Raw genomic sequence first — 16,768 nt, forward strand, 5'->3', positions numbered from 1 at the left:
CGCATTAGCTCTAGAGATTAATTCCCGGCATTCCAAAGGTTTTCACTGTTATTGATTGTTTAATTCACCATTATCTCATAGAACTACGAAACATGACTATTGTCTGTGCAGCCCTGTGTCCTTTCTGCAAATGTTAAAAGCTCAATGGAGAGTAATTTATCCTCAATGTCTAACACTAGTGAGGGTATCAGTATCAGGTGTGTGTTGTGCCTACTTTGTCAATCAATCAAAATGCAAAATGTACTACTTACACATCAAAGGCACTAGAAAAGCAGCAATCCCAAATTAATCAAGTAATGCCTGTGTGGCTTTTACAAGTGAATAAATTGAATGCCCTTCAAAAGAGCGCCCCCATACTGATTCTAATGGTGTATATGGCCTTGGAGTGATCACCTAAAAAAACATAGTGTTAAAAAAAATCCTTTGTATCCAACAAAAGGCAAATGTCAGTGTTCCCACTGAGTGAAAGAGTGCTTTTATATGTGTGAAAGGTTGTGAGGGTAGTAATTCAGCACGGTTGCAGAAGGTGGTGTATGTTGGCAGCATGGCAGACTGTGGAGAATGGGCCATGGCTAGCCGTTTCCAGAGCCTTTGTGTGTCTCTGTTTGACCAGGCGTCTCCTGGTCCACAGGAGCATAGCTCCAACACATCTAGCAAAGGAACAAAGCAACCATTATCAGCCCTATCTCATCCCCACCCTGTATCGACTCACTGACACCCAGGGACAAACAGTGGCAGAGCCCAGCTTTGCTGGGGGACGCTGAAGCGGACACAGAAGCGGACTGGGAGGTCTATTAAACACATAGGCGACACCTTAGCTGTGGACAAACATCAACACAATAGCATGCAGCGCTGGTTGCCACGGAGATGGGAGAAAACAGAGTACAGCGCCAGCGGTGACAAAGAAAGGGAGGGGTCAGGCATCATGGGCCACTGGCAACTGAAAAGCCACTGCGAAACACACACCACCCTTTTTACTTTGTGGCACAAACACTGTATACTTAAAGCATCCATTCAGTTACATGTAATGGATGCCATTACCAACAAGTCCGCTGCATACAAGATCTGTGCAAAGAAATGATTCTGCTCTCCTTTGCTAATGAAAATTGAGTTTCTCCAAACAAAGACTGAAGCATATGTGCAGGTTCAAGTAACTCTACTTGTGTACTAAATGTTCTAAATAGTCAGTGGATCTCCTGTTAGCTAATAGACATTGCACATTCCTTCAGTGAGTTAAAACCTGCCACGCTTTGTAGCAGAGCTGCTGTAAACCCAATAGACCCAGTGATTCAAAAGACTACACTTTGTATTTTAAGGTTTATCAGTTAATATCTGGACAATATACATGTGCTTGTCAGGGAAAAACAAATATCCCAATATTAATAGTATATTTATATTATTCTTAAGGATTAAAATTCGCTCTTAATGGGTTGATCTACCACACACGACCACAAGACAAAAAGAAGCTAGTTGCAACAAGGAGCAAATTAATGTCTCACCTTCATCAGAGCATGACAGTTGACTATGTGATGAAATGCTTAGACGGTAAATTAGGTGTTTGCAACAAAGGTTAAGCGTACAGATGTTTGTTTGTTTTGTTTTTCTTCTCCTCCTCAGGCTAAACCTTCAATCCTATTAAAATATCTAAAGAGGTGCATTGTCTAAAAACTATTAAATGAGCATGTTTTTCTAACTTAATGAAACGTGAACCTTTTTGGAAATACATGGCTTTCACTGGACAGCGAGAATATGTTGTTTACGTTGCGCTATTAATCTGTTAACAGGAGCTGTTTTTGTTTAATAATGATGGATGCCTCTCGTTGCCAACTGCTCTGACTTTGTTACGACCACAAATGCAGTTCAGTGTGTTACATGAACTATGTTTCTAATTTTGTATATAAATTGTGAAAGTTCAACTGAGTTTAGTAAAGAGAGTGTGATGAGAGAAAAAGTCAAAGCTGTATAAAAAAAAATGCATAAAAATGAGTGTGCATAGCTGCACACAAAGAGGAGTTTACATGTTTCTGTCAGTACCTTTAGTGGCTGTTATTTTGAATACTATAAATTCAAATCATTGAATTACAAAACCTGACAAGTTCACAAACCCAAGTAAACCAAGTTAGAGCCTGTTTATTGTCAATTTGGATGGCTGTCATTTTTTTCTATTAGTGTAATGTGCTTGATACTGAGATGTTTTTATTTGATCAGTTATATGTTGGGTATTTGCATTGTTTGCAGATCCATTCACATTAAATTATTACATTTTCTTGCTGGGCTCTACAGTCAAGTACTCTAGGTCTAGAAATATCAATCATGCTATCCATAAATCATGAAGTATTTACAGATGAATGGAGTTGAGGTTTTGCGTTAAGATGATTCCAAGTGTAAATCCAATTCGAAAGCTGTATGGGCCAAATTAAATTGAACATTTTAGCTGAGGAAGCAAATACGCTGAAATTCTGAGAGGGTATTGTGAAAATGTCATGCTTTGATTCTGTTTTCACTCAGCACAAAATGCATGTAGTGATTCATAGTGCTTTTCTGCATCACAAGCCTTTGCTGTTCGAGCCTGCTTTCTGTCTCTTTTTCACTTAAGACCGGCAATAAAACCTGTCGATACAATCATTCCTCTGACCTCTGAATTTGACAGCATGTCTGCCAAACACTTGAAGTGTAAGACTCCGAAAGGCAAGTTAGTTTTTCTCTCTTTCGCAGTTCTTTCCCTCCTCCTTCTTCCTGTCCTGCTTGTGTGCACAGCTCTTCCTTCTCTCCACCTGCCTGAGCTGCTGTGGCCTTGTCTGAATCCTCTGAATTCCCACACCACTGCAGTGTATCCGCCTGGAAACACCACAGATGCCAGCACTTGGTAAGTTGCAAAAAAACAAGGAAAGTAATGGGATAAAGATGTCAGTTATGGCAAATAGAACTCTGTCACATTCCTGTAACATCTCTGTCAATGATTATCAGACCGGAGAGTCGAACACACACACTCTCTCACACCCACAAACAATGTCGGGCTGATAAAAAGAAGCACAAGTGGAGCTCTAATAGCACTGAAGGAACCAGATGACACAGATTTGGAAATTAAAAATATACAATGAAGAGCACTATATAATTGTCGAAACTGAGAAAACTAAAAAAGGCAGGCAACCAGCCTTGGTTATTTGTACAGGAATGACAATGGATGTAGGGCTGTCGCAGTGACACACGGCTGTTTTTTTTTGTTCTTGCAAGTGTGTTACTGTCAATAAACAGTGTTCAGTAGCCTATCTGTCTGTGTTTCGAACGAATGCGTGCCTGCCGAATGCATGTAACCGGAGTGGAGGGTCCAGAATTTGCACTCCTCCTCACTGGGCTGTTCATTCCCCCTGCTGCGTTGTATTTATGAGATGAACAGCGCTTGCCCTCCCTCCAATCTGCCAGTGCCCAGAGCTCCTAGTTCAGCCGCCGGCAAAATGTCAGCCAGATGTAGGGAGGGTGGGCGCCTTCATCTGCATGTAGCCTACACCGTGAGCCTAGGTTGGGCTCGGGCATGCTTTGAACTCACTGGTAGGATGGAGCGGGAGATAAGGCGGCACTCTGCGCTCCACCCAAAATCCTCCTGCTGGCTCACGCTTCGCTCACATGCTCTGATGCAGAACAATATTCTGCAAAGTCGGCCACATAATGACAACCCTTCAATAAAGATAGACATTGAGACTAGCCTATATATGATGAAGAATAGACTACTATAGGAATAAATGCTTTTGAAAAGTTTATTTAGGAACTATTTTATAACAAGAGATAAAAATGTTTCTTTTATGCCGCTAACTGCGGTGGTTTAAATGACTTCACGGTGTGTGCAGTACGGAAAAAATCAATACCGTGACAGCCCTAAATGGATGTTTTAATAGGAGAAAGAGGCTGACTGAGGCCCAGGTTTTTGTGCTACGCCACTACGAAGAGACACAGTACAGAGTGCTCTGAGAAAACAACCTGAGGACCCAGCATTGATTTCATATCTAATTTATTTCAGTGCAGACAGGGGTTTGAGCAAAGGGAGGGTCTTAAGCACTTGGGTTGTTTTTCTTAAGTCTTTCGGGATGTGAGGGAAGGATCATGGGGTGAGGAGTCAAGGGGAGGACAAGGTGACTGATTGAGCTGAGGCATTAGGTCAGCGTCTGGCAGCTGAATCAAACCCAAGCAAGACCCTCCTCACAACTAACTATGATCAAATACATTATCCGGCTCTGTCAACACAAGTGTCTAGCTGGACGCTATATCACTTCCACATGTGCATATGGGCCGAGCTACACAGAAACACACATTAGTGGGCTTATCAGCACGCAGCTCAAAGCAGAGTACTGACAAAAGCAGCGTTCCGGCAGAATAATGGATGCATGAAATCAATCTGTGAGTTTCAAAAGGTCATAATGTGCAAAGAAACCATATCATCTCTGAAAGGCTCCACAAAGAAATGCAACAACAGGACATTAATTGGAAACGGGTGAACACGAGTTTAAGTTGTTTTAAAATTCAAAACGTGTGTGCTTTATACATTAGCCAGATAATTAATGTGCTGCAATCATCACTAGTCGCTATTGGGCTGAGAATTAATCTACACCAATAGCTCCATTTCAAAGAAAATGTATCACAAAGTACACGATTCTTTTCAGTATTCTTCCAACATTCATCCACAGTATTTTCAATACAGAATTCAATTATGCAGAACACCTGAACAAACAATATCTCACAGCCAATTATTCAGCACCTTGGAGACCATTGGCAAACAAATTAGCAATGTTAATGTGAGAAAGTGTCTTGATATTTTTGGCTGTGTGTGCTTACAAAGGCAGCAGCACAGCTTCCCCACTCTTGGGCTATTGCTGACTGATGAATTAAACAGATTGGACTTGATTTGAGAGTAAAAAAAGAAAATTTCAGGTGTCAGTCTGCCCCCTCTCTCTCTCTCTCTCAGACGCGAGTCATCTTCAGACTGCGATTGCAGCGTTCATTATTGTCAGAAGCGTCTAGATTATAAAAAATTATGTTTTTGACTACAGACAGCCATATTTCAGCTTCAGTTTGAGCAGTGCTACACTGCTTGACATTTCAGCTTCCAGACAGAACAATGAAAAGCTACCATGAGATATCTTGGCAAGGCTATTGCCCTGTGTATTGATTGGGCAAAGGCCCAACATCCCCTCACTAAAAAGAGATTAAAATATCAGACTTGTCTAAGACATTTATGGAGTCCGTGACCTCAGCCAATGCTAAAGTGGAGTACATACATCATAGTCCATCTCTGTGAGCTACACTGAGTCTTGAGTAACACTGACAGAGAGAGAGAAAAGAGGCTGAACATCTGACTGCACCTCCATGGGCTGTTGTGGAAAAGATGTAGCTACAAATCATAGGTGTAAATCAACTTAGTTGCTGTTTCATTAAAAATTCACACCACGTTGTTGCATGTAAATGTTTAACACTGTGAGCTGTTGTCTGGGATCTTTTTTCTTACACCTTCTTTTTTTCTGGTGGTTAAAATGGATGAGATAGATTCTGTGGGAAAGGCAGGGAGACAAAAGCGTGAAAGATGTGTGTTTCCATTCACAGCTCCAGAGGACCTTCATTACAGAGCAAGCAGGTCCTGTCAACGTCTTTTCATTACATGGTCCCATATATCCACCCCTGGTGTCCAAACGGTCCGCTCTGTCGCCTGTCAAGAAAAGGCACTCTCGGGGAAAGTCCTCCTATCTCCCCGATCCCCCTCACCACGCCTGATTCCAGACTGCGAGGCGGGAGAGGCCAGGCAGAAAGGGAGGAATCGTGTTTGCCATCAACAGCTCAAGAGAGTAGCATGGCAGCAAGATTGATGACACCCTCCCTGAAAGTAACAAAAGAACTCCTGTGCACGAGGGCCCGCTTATGGGGCTTGATAGAGTTGTCATCCTCTTAATAAACAGCTCTGATATGTCAGCGGCAGTGGCAGCAGGGACTGCAGCATGCTCACCCACCAAGCCACGGGCAGGACCACCTACTGGCATAACGGCACACACATCCGTGGGCAGTCTCTCCATATGGAGGCCCTTGTGGGCATTAGCAGGCCGATTACTTGAGAAGAATACATAAATGGCAAAAAAAAACATCTCTTGATTTCATTGTTGTGCAAGAGAGACTAAAGGTAAATTATGCAATAACATCTGTGAAAGAAAATTAGCATTCATCCTGGTCTTGTTGTGGTTCAGTTTATCTGTGCAACATAAACAAATGGCATTTTTTGAGTTTGTACTTTATAAATTTGGGAGAACAGGCTCGGCTCTAGAACTAATTAAAAGGCGGACTATAGGATTTCATTGAGGGGCTGATGTGTGCAAATAAAACCCACAATATTCTGAGTTTATAGCAGGTACACATAAGAGTGCTTCTAGTTTTTACGCATGACAAGAACAAACAGGACATTAGCCAACACAAAATCTAATGTCCACTGGAATTGACACACCAGCAAATACAAACAAGAGCCATAGAAAACCGCCAAAGCAATTGTTAAACAGCTAATGTTAGCTACCATTATTTGGTAGCTAAGCTACTCTCTTGAAATAAAATATATTCATTACAATGTCCAACTTGATAATTTAGTAAGAATTTGTGGAAGAAATTGAAAGTAAAGTATTGACTGTCACTGGAAATTGATTGTAAGAAGCTGTAAAAATATTTAAGTTTAGGATGAATACAAGTTAAAAACTATAATAAACCTTACAATATTAATGTAGTATCACCTACTATAATAAATCATAATAATACCAATTCCTTTTAAAATTGTGGTTGACAGGAGCATGCATTCTGTTAACTGTTCTCCGTTTTGATACAAATCTTAATTTTAAAAACTAAAACTAAATAAAGGGCAACCCGATGACAAACACACAAATTCATGGCAAGAAAATGGAGCAAAAAATTTTTTTTTATAGCCTGCCACTTACAATATTCACTTATTTTTCACCAGAAACGTTGTTGTCTCTGTCACGATTCAATCTGCAGCACACTCCCCACACGCTGTATAATACCTAGTTAAAGTCAGCAGGGTGTGAAATGGTATTTGGAAGTAAATGAAACTGACTATGAAACAGTGGAGTTGGGAGATATTGCCATGTCAAGATGACAGACAAGTCCTGGAATGGAGCAAAAAAGTTATTATCCCAAAGAAGAGCAAGGCTGGATTAAATATAACCCATGATGCCTCACGCGGCTCTGCCTTCATCCTCGCTGATACCAGAGAGAGAATATAGACAAAAATCACACAAAAAAGGCAACAATCCCAGCAACAGCTCGTGCACCTGCTGATTTTCATTTGAACAATCAATAGTATTTCATGCTGCCGTGCCAATAAGTGTTATTGCAAAGTGTTTGGTTATTGATGCTCCATATAAAGTGTTTTGAAGGAGCTTTAGAGCAACAAAGTCCCTCGAGGCTCCCCCTGGCCTGATTTACAGCTGAACCGATGAGTCATAGAGGACATGCTGGGCATTGAAATAGCGACAAGTATGTTGTCAGCCTTATTAATTTTTAAGGTAGAGTGTCCTGTGGTTTAGTAGAGGACATGATGATATATGATGGCCAAGGGATAGCAGGGGTTAGAGCCTAATTGTCACAAGGTTGAGTGGGGTGAAGGCGTAAGATGTGTGTAGGGTTATTTATCAACCTCTGTGCTAAGTGACCGAGCTGCAACCTAGGAGGTGAGTTTTAAAGTCCTGGAGAGAAAGTTTGTGGTGCAATTTTCTCAGAATCTTTTTTTTTTGAGAATTTAGTTATACTATACAGCTCCACTGGAAGAATCACATGGTCAAAAAATGCTTTATTTGTAAGTCTGACTTCAAAAATATCTCCTTAACACATTATATTTATCACTGCTAAAAATAGTACCGCTGCACCCTGCCATCTCACTTTAGTTTCCTCTATGGAGGCCTTTTAATATATCTTAACAAACCAGTTCACATTATATTACACATGAGATGTAATCATTTTCATCAAAGTGAATGGGAAATATTGCCTTTCTAATCATATAATTACACTGATTCCAGGAAAGAAACATCGACAGGTTAAAGGGGAAGGTCCCACTTCAGTTGCTAAATGATTCAAAAATAGAAAAACATAGACTCTAGTTCTGCCAGATGAAGTCCTCTGTTGGTAGCTGCTGCCCTCTGTTGGAATATCAAGTGATTCTCCAAAACAAAGAAGCTCTGTTTTATCAAAATATCCTGCATTAATGCTGACACGCAGATTCTAATCTTTGTCATTTGTATCTTTGCAGTGAAAGTGATCTGCGTCATCAAAAAAGATAAATTAGGCACAAGAAATAATCATACTAGATGGGCAGAATCCACAAATCCTCTAAATAATTGTAATTCTTACATGTTGGAAAAATACAAAAACAATATTGGATTGCATTAGGATTTCTATTAATTGTAGGATACCTTTTAATTTTTACTGTAGTTATGCTTCTTGTGATGATGCAAACAAGCCTACTGTCAATAATTATGGACAGGGGGACAACATTTTCCAAATTGGGCCCCTCATCCACTCCAGCATCATAGACCTTAGCATGGGCGCCCCCTGGGAATACACACCTTTTTGAACCGTGGGGCCAAAAAAATTCAATGTATTATTTGAACCTAACTTTGACAAGGAAATCTCAAGAGAAGGGTGAAATAAAATATAAATCTGGGGTGAGAAAGAAATGAAACCATCCTTAGACCCTCCTGTACTCTTCAAAAGATTTCAGCAAAAAGAGAAAACAGAATATCCTCCCCTTTACTGACTACTCTTTTTATAGTCTCTTAGTCATCTCTCTTTTTTTACAAAGTCTCCTATCTTGTATTTTAAGAATATACTATAATATATAAAAAATATATTATTTTGTCATAAAACTGAAGCAAACCAAAACATAAGAAGATTCCACACCTCTCTGTTCAAGTAAATGTACATAAGATGGAGAGCCACGTCCCCTAGGTTACTCATGGTATCCTCTCTCTATTTAAGGCCACATTTCACAGAAAACTCTCAACAGACTGGTGCAGCAGCTTGCATGGTGCCTTCAGGCAAATGTGACAATGATTAAGATGTGAAAACTCAACATGTTTTTGTCTGAGGATGACAAGTCACTTAACATGGGCTGTGATATCCTCATCCACCATGAACACAACCTGATACTTTGGAAAAACTAAAGTCACAAGAGTTATTTATATCTATTTAACAATTTTTTTCAGTTAGGATGTGTTCTGAGATTGGCAGACGTCTACTCTTGAATACTTTCTACTACTACTTTGAATATTTTACTGAACTCTCCAGAAATTGTAACCACTGTCTCTGTTCACGTTTGGTCTTTGGAATCAGTCCATCTCCATGACAACTGAGCAAACTCCAACAACTGATGAAAACTCTGAGATGTGGTTAAAAGCCCTAAAAAGATATCAAGTAGACTTTGAGTTAAGATTATTTTGTGAAACGTCCATGTTCATCGAATTAGATTTTTATATATATATATATATGACTTCCTATGTGATATTTATAGATATTTGGAAAATATTCCTATCAATATCATGATATTGATTTCAAACATTATTTTTTAACAACAAATATGATTTCAACTGAAAAGTAATGCAACTGTACTGTCTTTTTGGTCTTACTTGTCTTTATAAAGAGCAGGTAGAGGGACCTCCTCCTTCTCAGGTACTCCAGAGGTAATAACAGTCTGATGGTTCAGTGTCATTGTTGCTACGGCAAGCCTGAAACAGAGGTTCCTCATCATCATCTTCATCTGCTACTCTGGAGCTCTTAGTCCATCAGGTGGTGCTGTCCATCCACTGAACTGCAAAACAAAACAATAGCATTGTATGATGTAATACAATGTTTCAAGGTATAACAGATGTAGGTTTAATTATCAGTTATAGTAGGCCTATGTGAGAAAGGTTTTATCAGTCATCCTGATTAAAAAAAAAAATATATATATATATATATATATATATATATATATATATATATATATATATATATAAATATATATATATATAGGAAGCCAGAACCAATCTAAACAAAAAACAAACGTTTAAACGGCACAGCATCGGAGGTATTCACAGTGGATGACAAAGGAATGAAATGTAATTCTGTTTCAATGTTTTTTCATACATCGAAGAGTCCATTAATATTAATACCAATATTTTGTTGCTAAATTTATAGTTAATTTATAGTTTGAATCCGGGGCACAACATTGCCAGAGGGCTGCAGGCTGATAAGATCTATCTTTGTGGTTGTCGTTCATTTCTGCCTCTATCTACAACACACACCAATACACCAAACACTGCAACAACATTCTTGTCCAGAACCTGCTGCAGAGCTTTGGTGGGGACATCCTCTGAATTTAGAAGCAGGTTCAAAGACATGTCCAGCTCTGCCACAGTCCCCAATGGTGAAGCATGGTATTTTAGGACGGTCGAGAACCACAGCCAGCAAATGTTCCTGGGGAGTTTCTCTACACTGTCTCCTCATTCTTGTCCAGGGTAACCACAACAGCAGACCTGTTCATTCATGCCTCCCTTCAGCACCAACCTCCCTAAAGTTACCTAAAGTTCAAAGCTAGCTAAATGTCACAGGGTCAGTGGGTGTCCTGAGGAATTAGGCCAGAGGCAACATCTTCATGCTGTTTGGCATTGAGGTCATTTTAGGTTGCTTTGCAGCCACAGAAGGTATCCAATAGGGTTGGTGGCGATGCTTTCACAACTACATCAGTATCCTTGCCAGTTGATGCCATCAAACTTACAATGCATATAGCCTAGGCACAGTTATCTCGTGAAAAAAAACAGTAAAAGAACCTTGCATCACCTTTGTATCAGAGCTGGGAAAACAGAAAACCATTGTCCCCTTGAAGGGAAAGCTCACTGCAAATCCATGCAAAGTTATTCTGAGCGATCACCTTTATCTGAAAATGAAACATTTCATACTGGTGGAGTAAGTCTCCTCTAGGATGACAATATCCACACATCACTGACTGATTTAATGAGTATGGAAATATTGTGAAGCCATGGCCTTCACAACCACCAGAACTCAACACAGCTGAACACCTATGGGAGATTTTGGACCAATGTCTGCACTCTCCACCACCAAATCATCAAAACACCAAATGAGGGAAGGTCTTTTGTAAAAATAGTGTTTATCCCTCTAGCACTGAAGCTGTTATGGAGGCTTGTAGTGTCCCAACACCTCATTTAAATGTCAGTTATCTTCACTGGCCTACAAAGCCAAAAAGCAGTAACTAACCTAAACGTTATTCATTCAGTCAAAATTAAGTTGAGACCAGAATCAGATCAATTATGCCATATGTGTATAACTATAATGTTTACTTTACGTCGGTTCAGGTAGAACAGCGTGTAACATTTGTAATTTAAAGCTGCTAAACAAAACTAAAAAGATAAGCTAGCTAGAACAGCTAGCCTACTCTTCCTAGCCATTTCCTGTAACTGAATTTAAATTAATCCAACATTTTAGTAATTGAATTAGGCAGTAGATCCAACCATGACAAAGGGTAACAGCAGCTAATTTACCAACGATGTGCCATTTCTGTGTCTGTAGCTATTGAGGAGGAGAGGGGGGGGGCAAGGTGGAGGGGGGGCAAGGTGGAGGGTGGGGGTGTGGCCTTGACCAACTGACACTTTGCTCTTTTGAAAGCCATGATGTCTCTCTCATTGGTGGGCCAAAATCTCTGGGCGGGCAAAGCAGAGAAAGGGGAGGTAATCTTCTCCTTATGAAGTCATAAGGAGAAGATTCCAGATCGGCCCATCTGAGCTTTCATTTTCTCAAAGCCAGAGCAGGATACCCAGAGCTTGGTTTACACCTATCGCCATTTCTAGCCACTGGGGGACCATAGGCAGGCTGGGGGAACGCAAATTAATGTTAATAAAACTCATAAAGTGAAATTTTCATGCCATGGGACCTTTAAAGGCCTGACACAATAGGCAATTTTATTACAATGAATAAATAAAAAAGTCTGACAATTATACTATTAAATTAAGTTTTAAACTAAACTAAACCTCTTTATCATTTAACGTTATGCTACAAACACTAACCTTACACATCACACCATTTCAGAAAAGTCGAACAGACCTCTGATCGTTTTAAATAAGGATCATAATGGATTAATTTTACACACAACTGGTGCATCCTGGACTAAACCGGAGTATACCAGACTAAATTAATATTTACATAACGTCTAGCATTAAAACAAGTACACTTGCAGTACCTGACTTCTACCACATGGTGACGTCGTGCACTGAGAACCATAGAATGAATATGGAGGATGGTGTGCATGTTTGTGCCTCACGGTTGAGTCCGTCTTCAACAAGGAAGCACGTTTTCGCAGCGTCGTTCACACTTTTTGTTTTTACTTTAATAATATAATTTCTTACGTCGTATCTACATATGTGCGGACAAACACACACACACACACACACACACACACACACACACACACACACACACACACACACACACACACACACAGTGGATGGTCACACACTAGCAGCACGCGGTTAAGCTGAGCTCCTGCAAGAGGGCGTTGCAGGCTCCGTTTGTTTTGCAGCCTGTCCAATGATCGAGCTACATGCCTTCAATCACCAACACGCTGACGTCTCTCCGACCTATCAAAGACACGACGTCCCAGTTCCTGCTCTTATAAATGTGCACGGATCGACGAAGACTGGGTATCAGATAATGAGAGAGACACTAGCGGTAAATCAGACGACAAGACATCGGACCTGTCCGTCCTTTAGTTTTTATTTCGATTTTCGCGTTTATCCAGGTAATTTGACTTATTTTCAAAACTTAATCATGGTGGGGCAGGAGCAGCTCAGTAGCCTAGCCTACTCATTGTGACGATAACGTTAAGTGTAACCACTACCATAGGCTACTTTAGACAATGAACTCTTACATTTATTTCGGTTAAGTGGCTCCAACTTTTTATTCAGTCTGTTTTGGATGTTATGTGTACCTTTTTGTTTAAATAAGGTTGTAGATAGTAGGCGAGCTGATTGATTACAACGTGGAAGCCAATGATGTAATATTACCTCACTGTGGCAGCCAACTATTGTAACTATGACTACAGGCGTACTGGCAACAGGATGTACACTAAAGATGCGTTTTTGTGATTGTTGCCTTGTAATGTGGTTTTCCGTGAGGTATCCTTTGTGAGCTGGCAATCTGCCTTGTTCAATTCAATCTTAATAGCCATGCACATGCGGTGGAAAGTGGCTTTTGCTTTTCCCTTTGTTTCCAAGCTGGAGGGGGGGGGGGGAGAATGCTGGAAATGTGCCTTCTTTTACATCCTCAACGTGTTTTTCACCCCTCCTCCTTTCTGGAAGAGGCGACAATGGTGCCGTTTTTGTGTTGTTTTTTTGCGCCGCCCCCCCTACCCCCTTAAAAAAAAAACGTTTAGCAACTTGTGATCCAGAGCGCACCGAGGTCTCATCTCCTTTCTGCTTTGCTTCTCCTCAGGTGTGTTATAGTAGGAAATAAGATGGCCACGTCTGCCAGCGCCACATTGAGTAAAGCTGTCAAGCAGCAGTACATGGAGCTTTCTCAGGGGGATAAAGTCCAAGCCATGTATATTTGGATTGATGGAACCGGAGAGGGGCTCCGCTGCAAAACCAGGACGCTGGATTTTGAACCCAAAAGCATCGAAGGTAAGCGGCTCCTGAAACGTTCGTAAAGATGGTAAGTCCTACAGTGTAATATAGCGTGCCTTGTCCTCTTGTGACTCTTGTAGATCTACCCGAGTGGAACTTCGATGGCTCCAGTACCTACCAGTGTGAGGGCTCCAACAGCGACATGTATCTGATTCCTGCTGCCATGTTCCGGGATCCATTCCGTAAAGACCCTAACAAGCTGGTCCTGTGTGAAGTGCTCAAGTACAACCGCAAACCTGCAGGTAACGAACACGTTCAGAAAACTATGTTGCCCTCTACAAAATGAAGTAATGTAACAATAAAACGTTAAAAAGGTGATGTAACCGTAGCAAGAGTGTTCCTTCTCAACAAGAGCAGATTTGATTCCCTATAACATTACTTTTATAGGGAGAATAAAGGGGTAAAAAAAACACACTTGGATCAAAAAAATGTCATGCTCAAAAATGATCTTGATTGTCTTTAGTTGCTAATATGTTGGATAAAACAAACATGCAATCTGACCTGAATGGGGCCACCGTCTGTGGCTCCCCTCAAACTATTCAAACAATTTAAAGATTAAGCCCTGCTATGTTGCATTCCTTGTTAAAAAAAAAAAAAAGTGCAGTTGCATGACTTATTGTGCACACACAACTTTGACAAGTTCACTAATTTGCATATGCACTTATTGTGCATACACACTGATGCAGGTATTTAGCAGTTGAGGATTGTACATGTAGAAGTGCTGGCTGTATTGGTAAAGTAGCCCTTCACTAAAAAAATGTAGAGGACATAGATTCAAACTATAACTGAATAACTATTGTACATTTTCATATGCTATTAACAGTTTTTGTCTTGAGGGGATAGCCAACACTTTCATATAACTCTAAATAATACCTTTTTTATTTATTTTTTTTTGTTCTTCCTTTTTGCAGAAACTAACCTTCGACTCACATGCAGCAAGGTGATGACGATGGTGGAGGACCAGCATCCCTGGTTTGGCATGGAGCAGGAGTATACCATTCTGGGCACAGATGGACACCCTTTTGGCTGGCCATCTAATGGTTTCCCTGGACCACAAGGTAAACAGCTACTTTAAAGCTTTTGTGCATAGAAATGAATTCTTGTCTGGATGGTTTGTTTAATATTTAAAATATTTACAGGTCCATACTACTGTGGTGTGGGAGCTGACAAAGCCTATGGCAGAGATATCGTGGAGGCCCATTACAGAGCCTGTCTGTATGCTGGAGTTGATATCTGTGGCACAAATGCAGAAGTGATGCCTGCTCAGGTATTGATAAAATCCTAATCCACGTTTGGACTTTATACATTTTTATGGTGTTAACAGCCAGTTAAAATTGTGATTTAATAATAAACTTTTGCGTTTTCAGTGGGAGTTCCAGGTTGGACCTTGTGAAGGGATCAACATGGGTGATCATCTCTGGGTGGCACGCTTCATCCTGCACCGCGTTTGTGAAGATTTTGGCGTTGTTGCCTCATTTGACCCCAAGCCAATCACAGGCAACTGGAATGGTGCTGGCTGCCATACAAACTTCAGCACAAAAGAGATGAGGGAAGAAGGTGGATTAAAGTGAGTGTCAAAAGCATCATGGGGGTTGACTTGACAGCTCTGCCATATATTCTTTTTTTTTTTTTTTATACATGATTTAGAATTTCTGATGGGAATCTTGTCATTTCTGCTTTCAGAGCCATTGAAGATTCCATTGAGAAGCTTGGGAAGAGGCACAGCTATCACATCCGTTCCTATGATCCCAAAGGGGGGCTCGACAACGCTCGCCGTCTCACCGGCCATCATGAAACCTCAAACATCAACGAATTCTCCGCAGGCGTGGCCAACCGTGGCGCCAGCATCCGCATTCCTCGTAACGTCGGCCAGGAGAAGAAGGGCTACTTCGAGGACCGTCGCCCATCGGCCAACTGTGACCCGTACAGTGTGACCGAGGCCCTGATCCGCACCTGTTTGCTGAACGAGGAGGGAGATGAACCTACGGATTACTAAATCCACAACTCAGTGACTCCCTTCCACTGCCCTCACGACTTATCTTTTCTTTAAACTAGTACTGTTTTTATTTTTTCTCCTTCTGAGATGATTTAACCTCCATTTTAATGGCTTAAAGTTGGCTGGTCAACTTAAAATGTGACAAGGTAATATCCTTGGTAGATATGCGCTGGTAATGGCAAGGTATGTCTTTCCCCTAGTCTTTAGAAGGGAACGGCTTTTGTAACACTGTTTTATAGCCCATATCATATCTTTCCCTTTTCTGTTTGACTAAAATGAACTAAAGCACACGGACGCTGAAGAGTAGAGCTGCTAAGGCTGGACAGCATGTGTAACTTAATCATAAATCTGACTAGTTCATGTACTGTTAATATGTTGACCTGCCTTTTTAATTATCCATTCTTCAATATTACTAACTCTTGATTTATGAAGTGTCTATATTTTAAATGGCAATGTTTGATGTCTTCAGTTTTTGACACACTGGGTCATCTTGTATGGTACATTTGTAGATGTCTGTACCCAGACGTATGTTGTCCAAATGTGGTGGATCAGTCCATAATGCCATTTGTAGATTTCCTCAAGGAGTTTTATCCTTTTGTTAACTGCGATATTGTAATGCACCTGATTTGGTAAAACATGTTTACTGGACCTGGTGGTTTTTATTGATGCATTTAAAACTTTTATTTTTATCACAACAAAGATGTATGACTCTTCACTTCAACACCTAAGATAGCTTCGGCAAATGTATTTGTTTTCCAAGAGTTGGGGAAGATCAATACCTCTATGCGATAAATAAGTTAGCTTAGCATAAAGACTGGAAGCGGTGAAAGGACACCCTTAAAGTTTAGTGATTTAACACACATGTTACCTTCACACAGGCTAGCTGTTTCCCTTGATTCCAGTCTTTATGCTCAGCTAGCTGGCTGCTGAAGTGGAGATCAGCACTGGAACGCAAAGCTCTTTCAAAACATGAATTCATAATGATGGAGCACACGTCCCATGAAACTAGTGTGTGGTTTCTTTTTTTAATTTTATTTTATTGAACTTTGAAGATCTTGTGAACACC

The 16,768-nt window shown here is 40.6% G+C and overlaps 1 protein-coding gene and 1 long non-coding RNA gene across 2 annotated transcripts; one reads left to right on the top strand and one right to left on the bottom strand.

The window, feature by feature from the left end:
- Positions 1-1,607: 1,607 nt before the first annotated feature.
- On the bottom strand, positions 1,608-12,491 carry LOC116046076. Its single transcript, XR_004104049.2, has 3 exons — positions 12,266-12,491; positions 9,660-9,841; positions 1,608-2,838 (listed from the first exon to the last, which is right to left on the bottom strand). It is a non-coding gene; the product is annotated as an uncharacterized LOC116046076 (long non-coding RNA).
- An 86-nt stretch (positions 12,492-12,577) lies between these two features.
- glula (glutamate-ammonia ligase (glutamine synthase) a) lies at positions 12,578-16,393 on the top strand. The gene is made up of 7 exons (XM_031294247.2): positions 12,578-12,823; positions 13,516-13,703; positions 13,787-13,948; positions 14,618-14,764; positions 14,846-14,973; positions 15,074-15,273; positions 15,390-16,393. Exons 2-7 carry the CDS (start codon positions 13,538-13,540, stop codon positions 15,700-15,702), a joined length of 1,116 nt encoding a protein of 371 aa, XP_031150107.1. The 5' UTR covers positions 12,578-12,823; positions 13,516-13,537; the 3' UTR covers positions 15,703-16,393.
- The last annotated feature ends 375 nt before the right edge of the window (positions 16,394-16,768 follow it).

This window comes from Sander lucioperca, chromosome 9 (genome assembly GCF_008315115.2).
Source record: "Sander lucioperca isolate FBNREF2018 chromosome 9, SLUC_FBN_1.2, whole genome shotgun sequence".
In the NCBI taxonomy this organism is placed as follows: Eukaryota; Metazoa; Chordata; class Actinopteri; order Perciformes; family Percidae; genus Sander; species Sander lucioperca.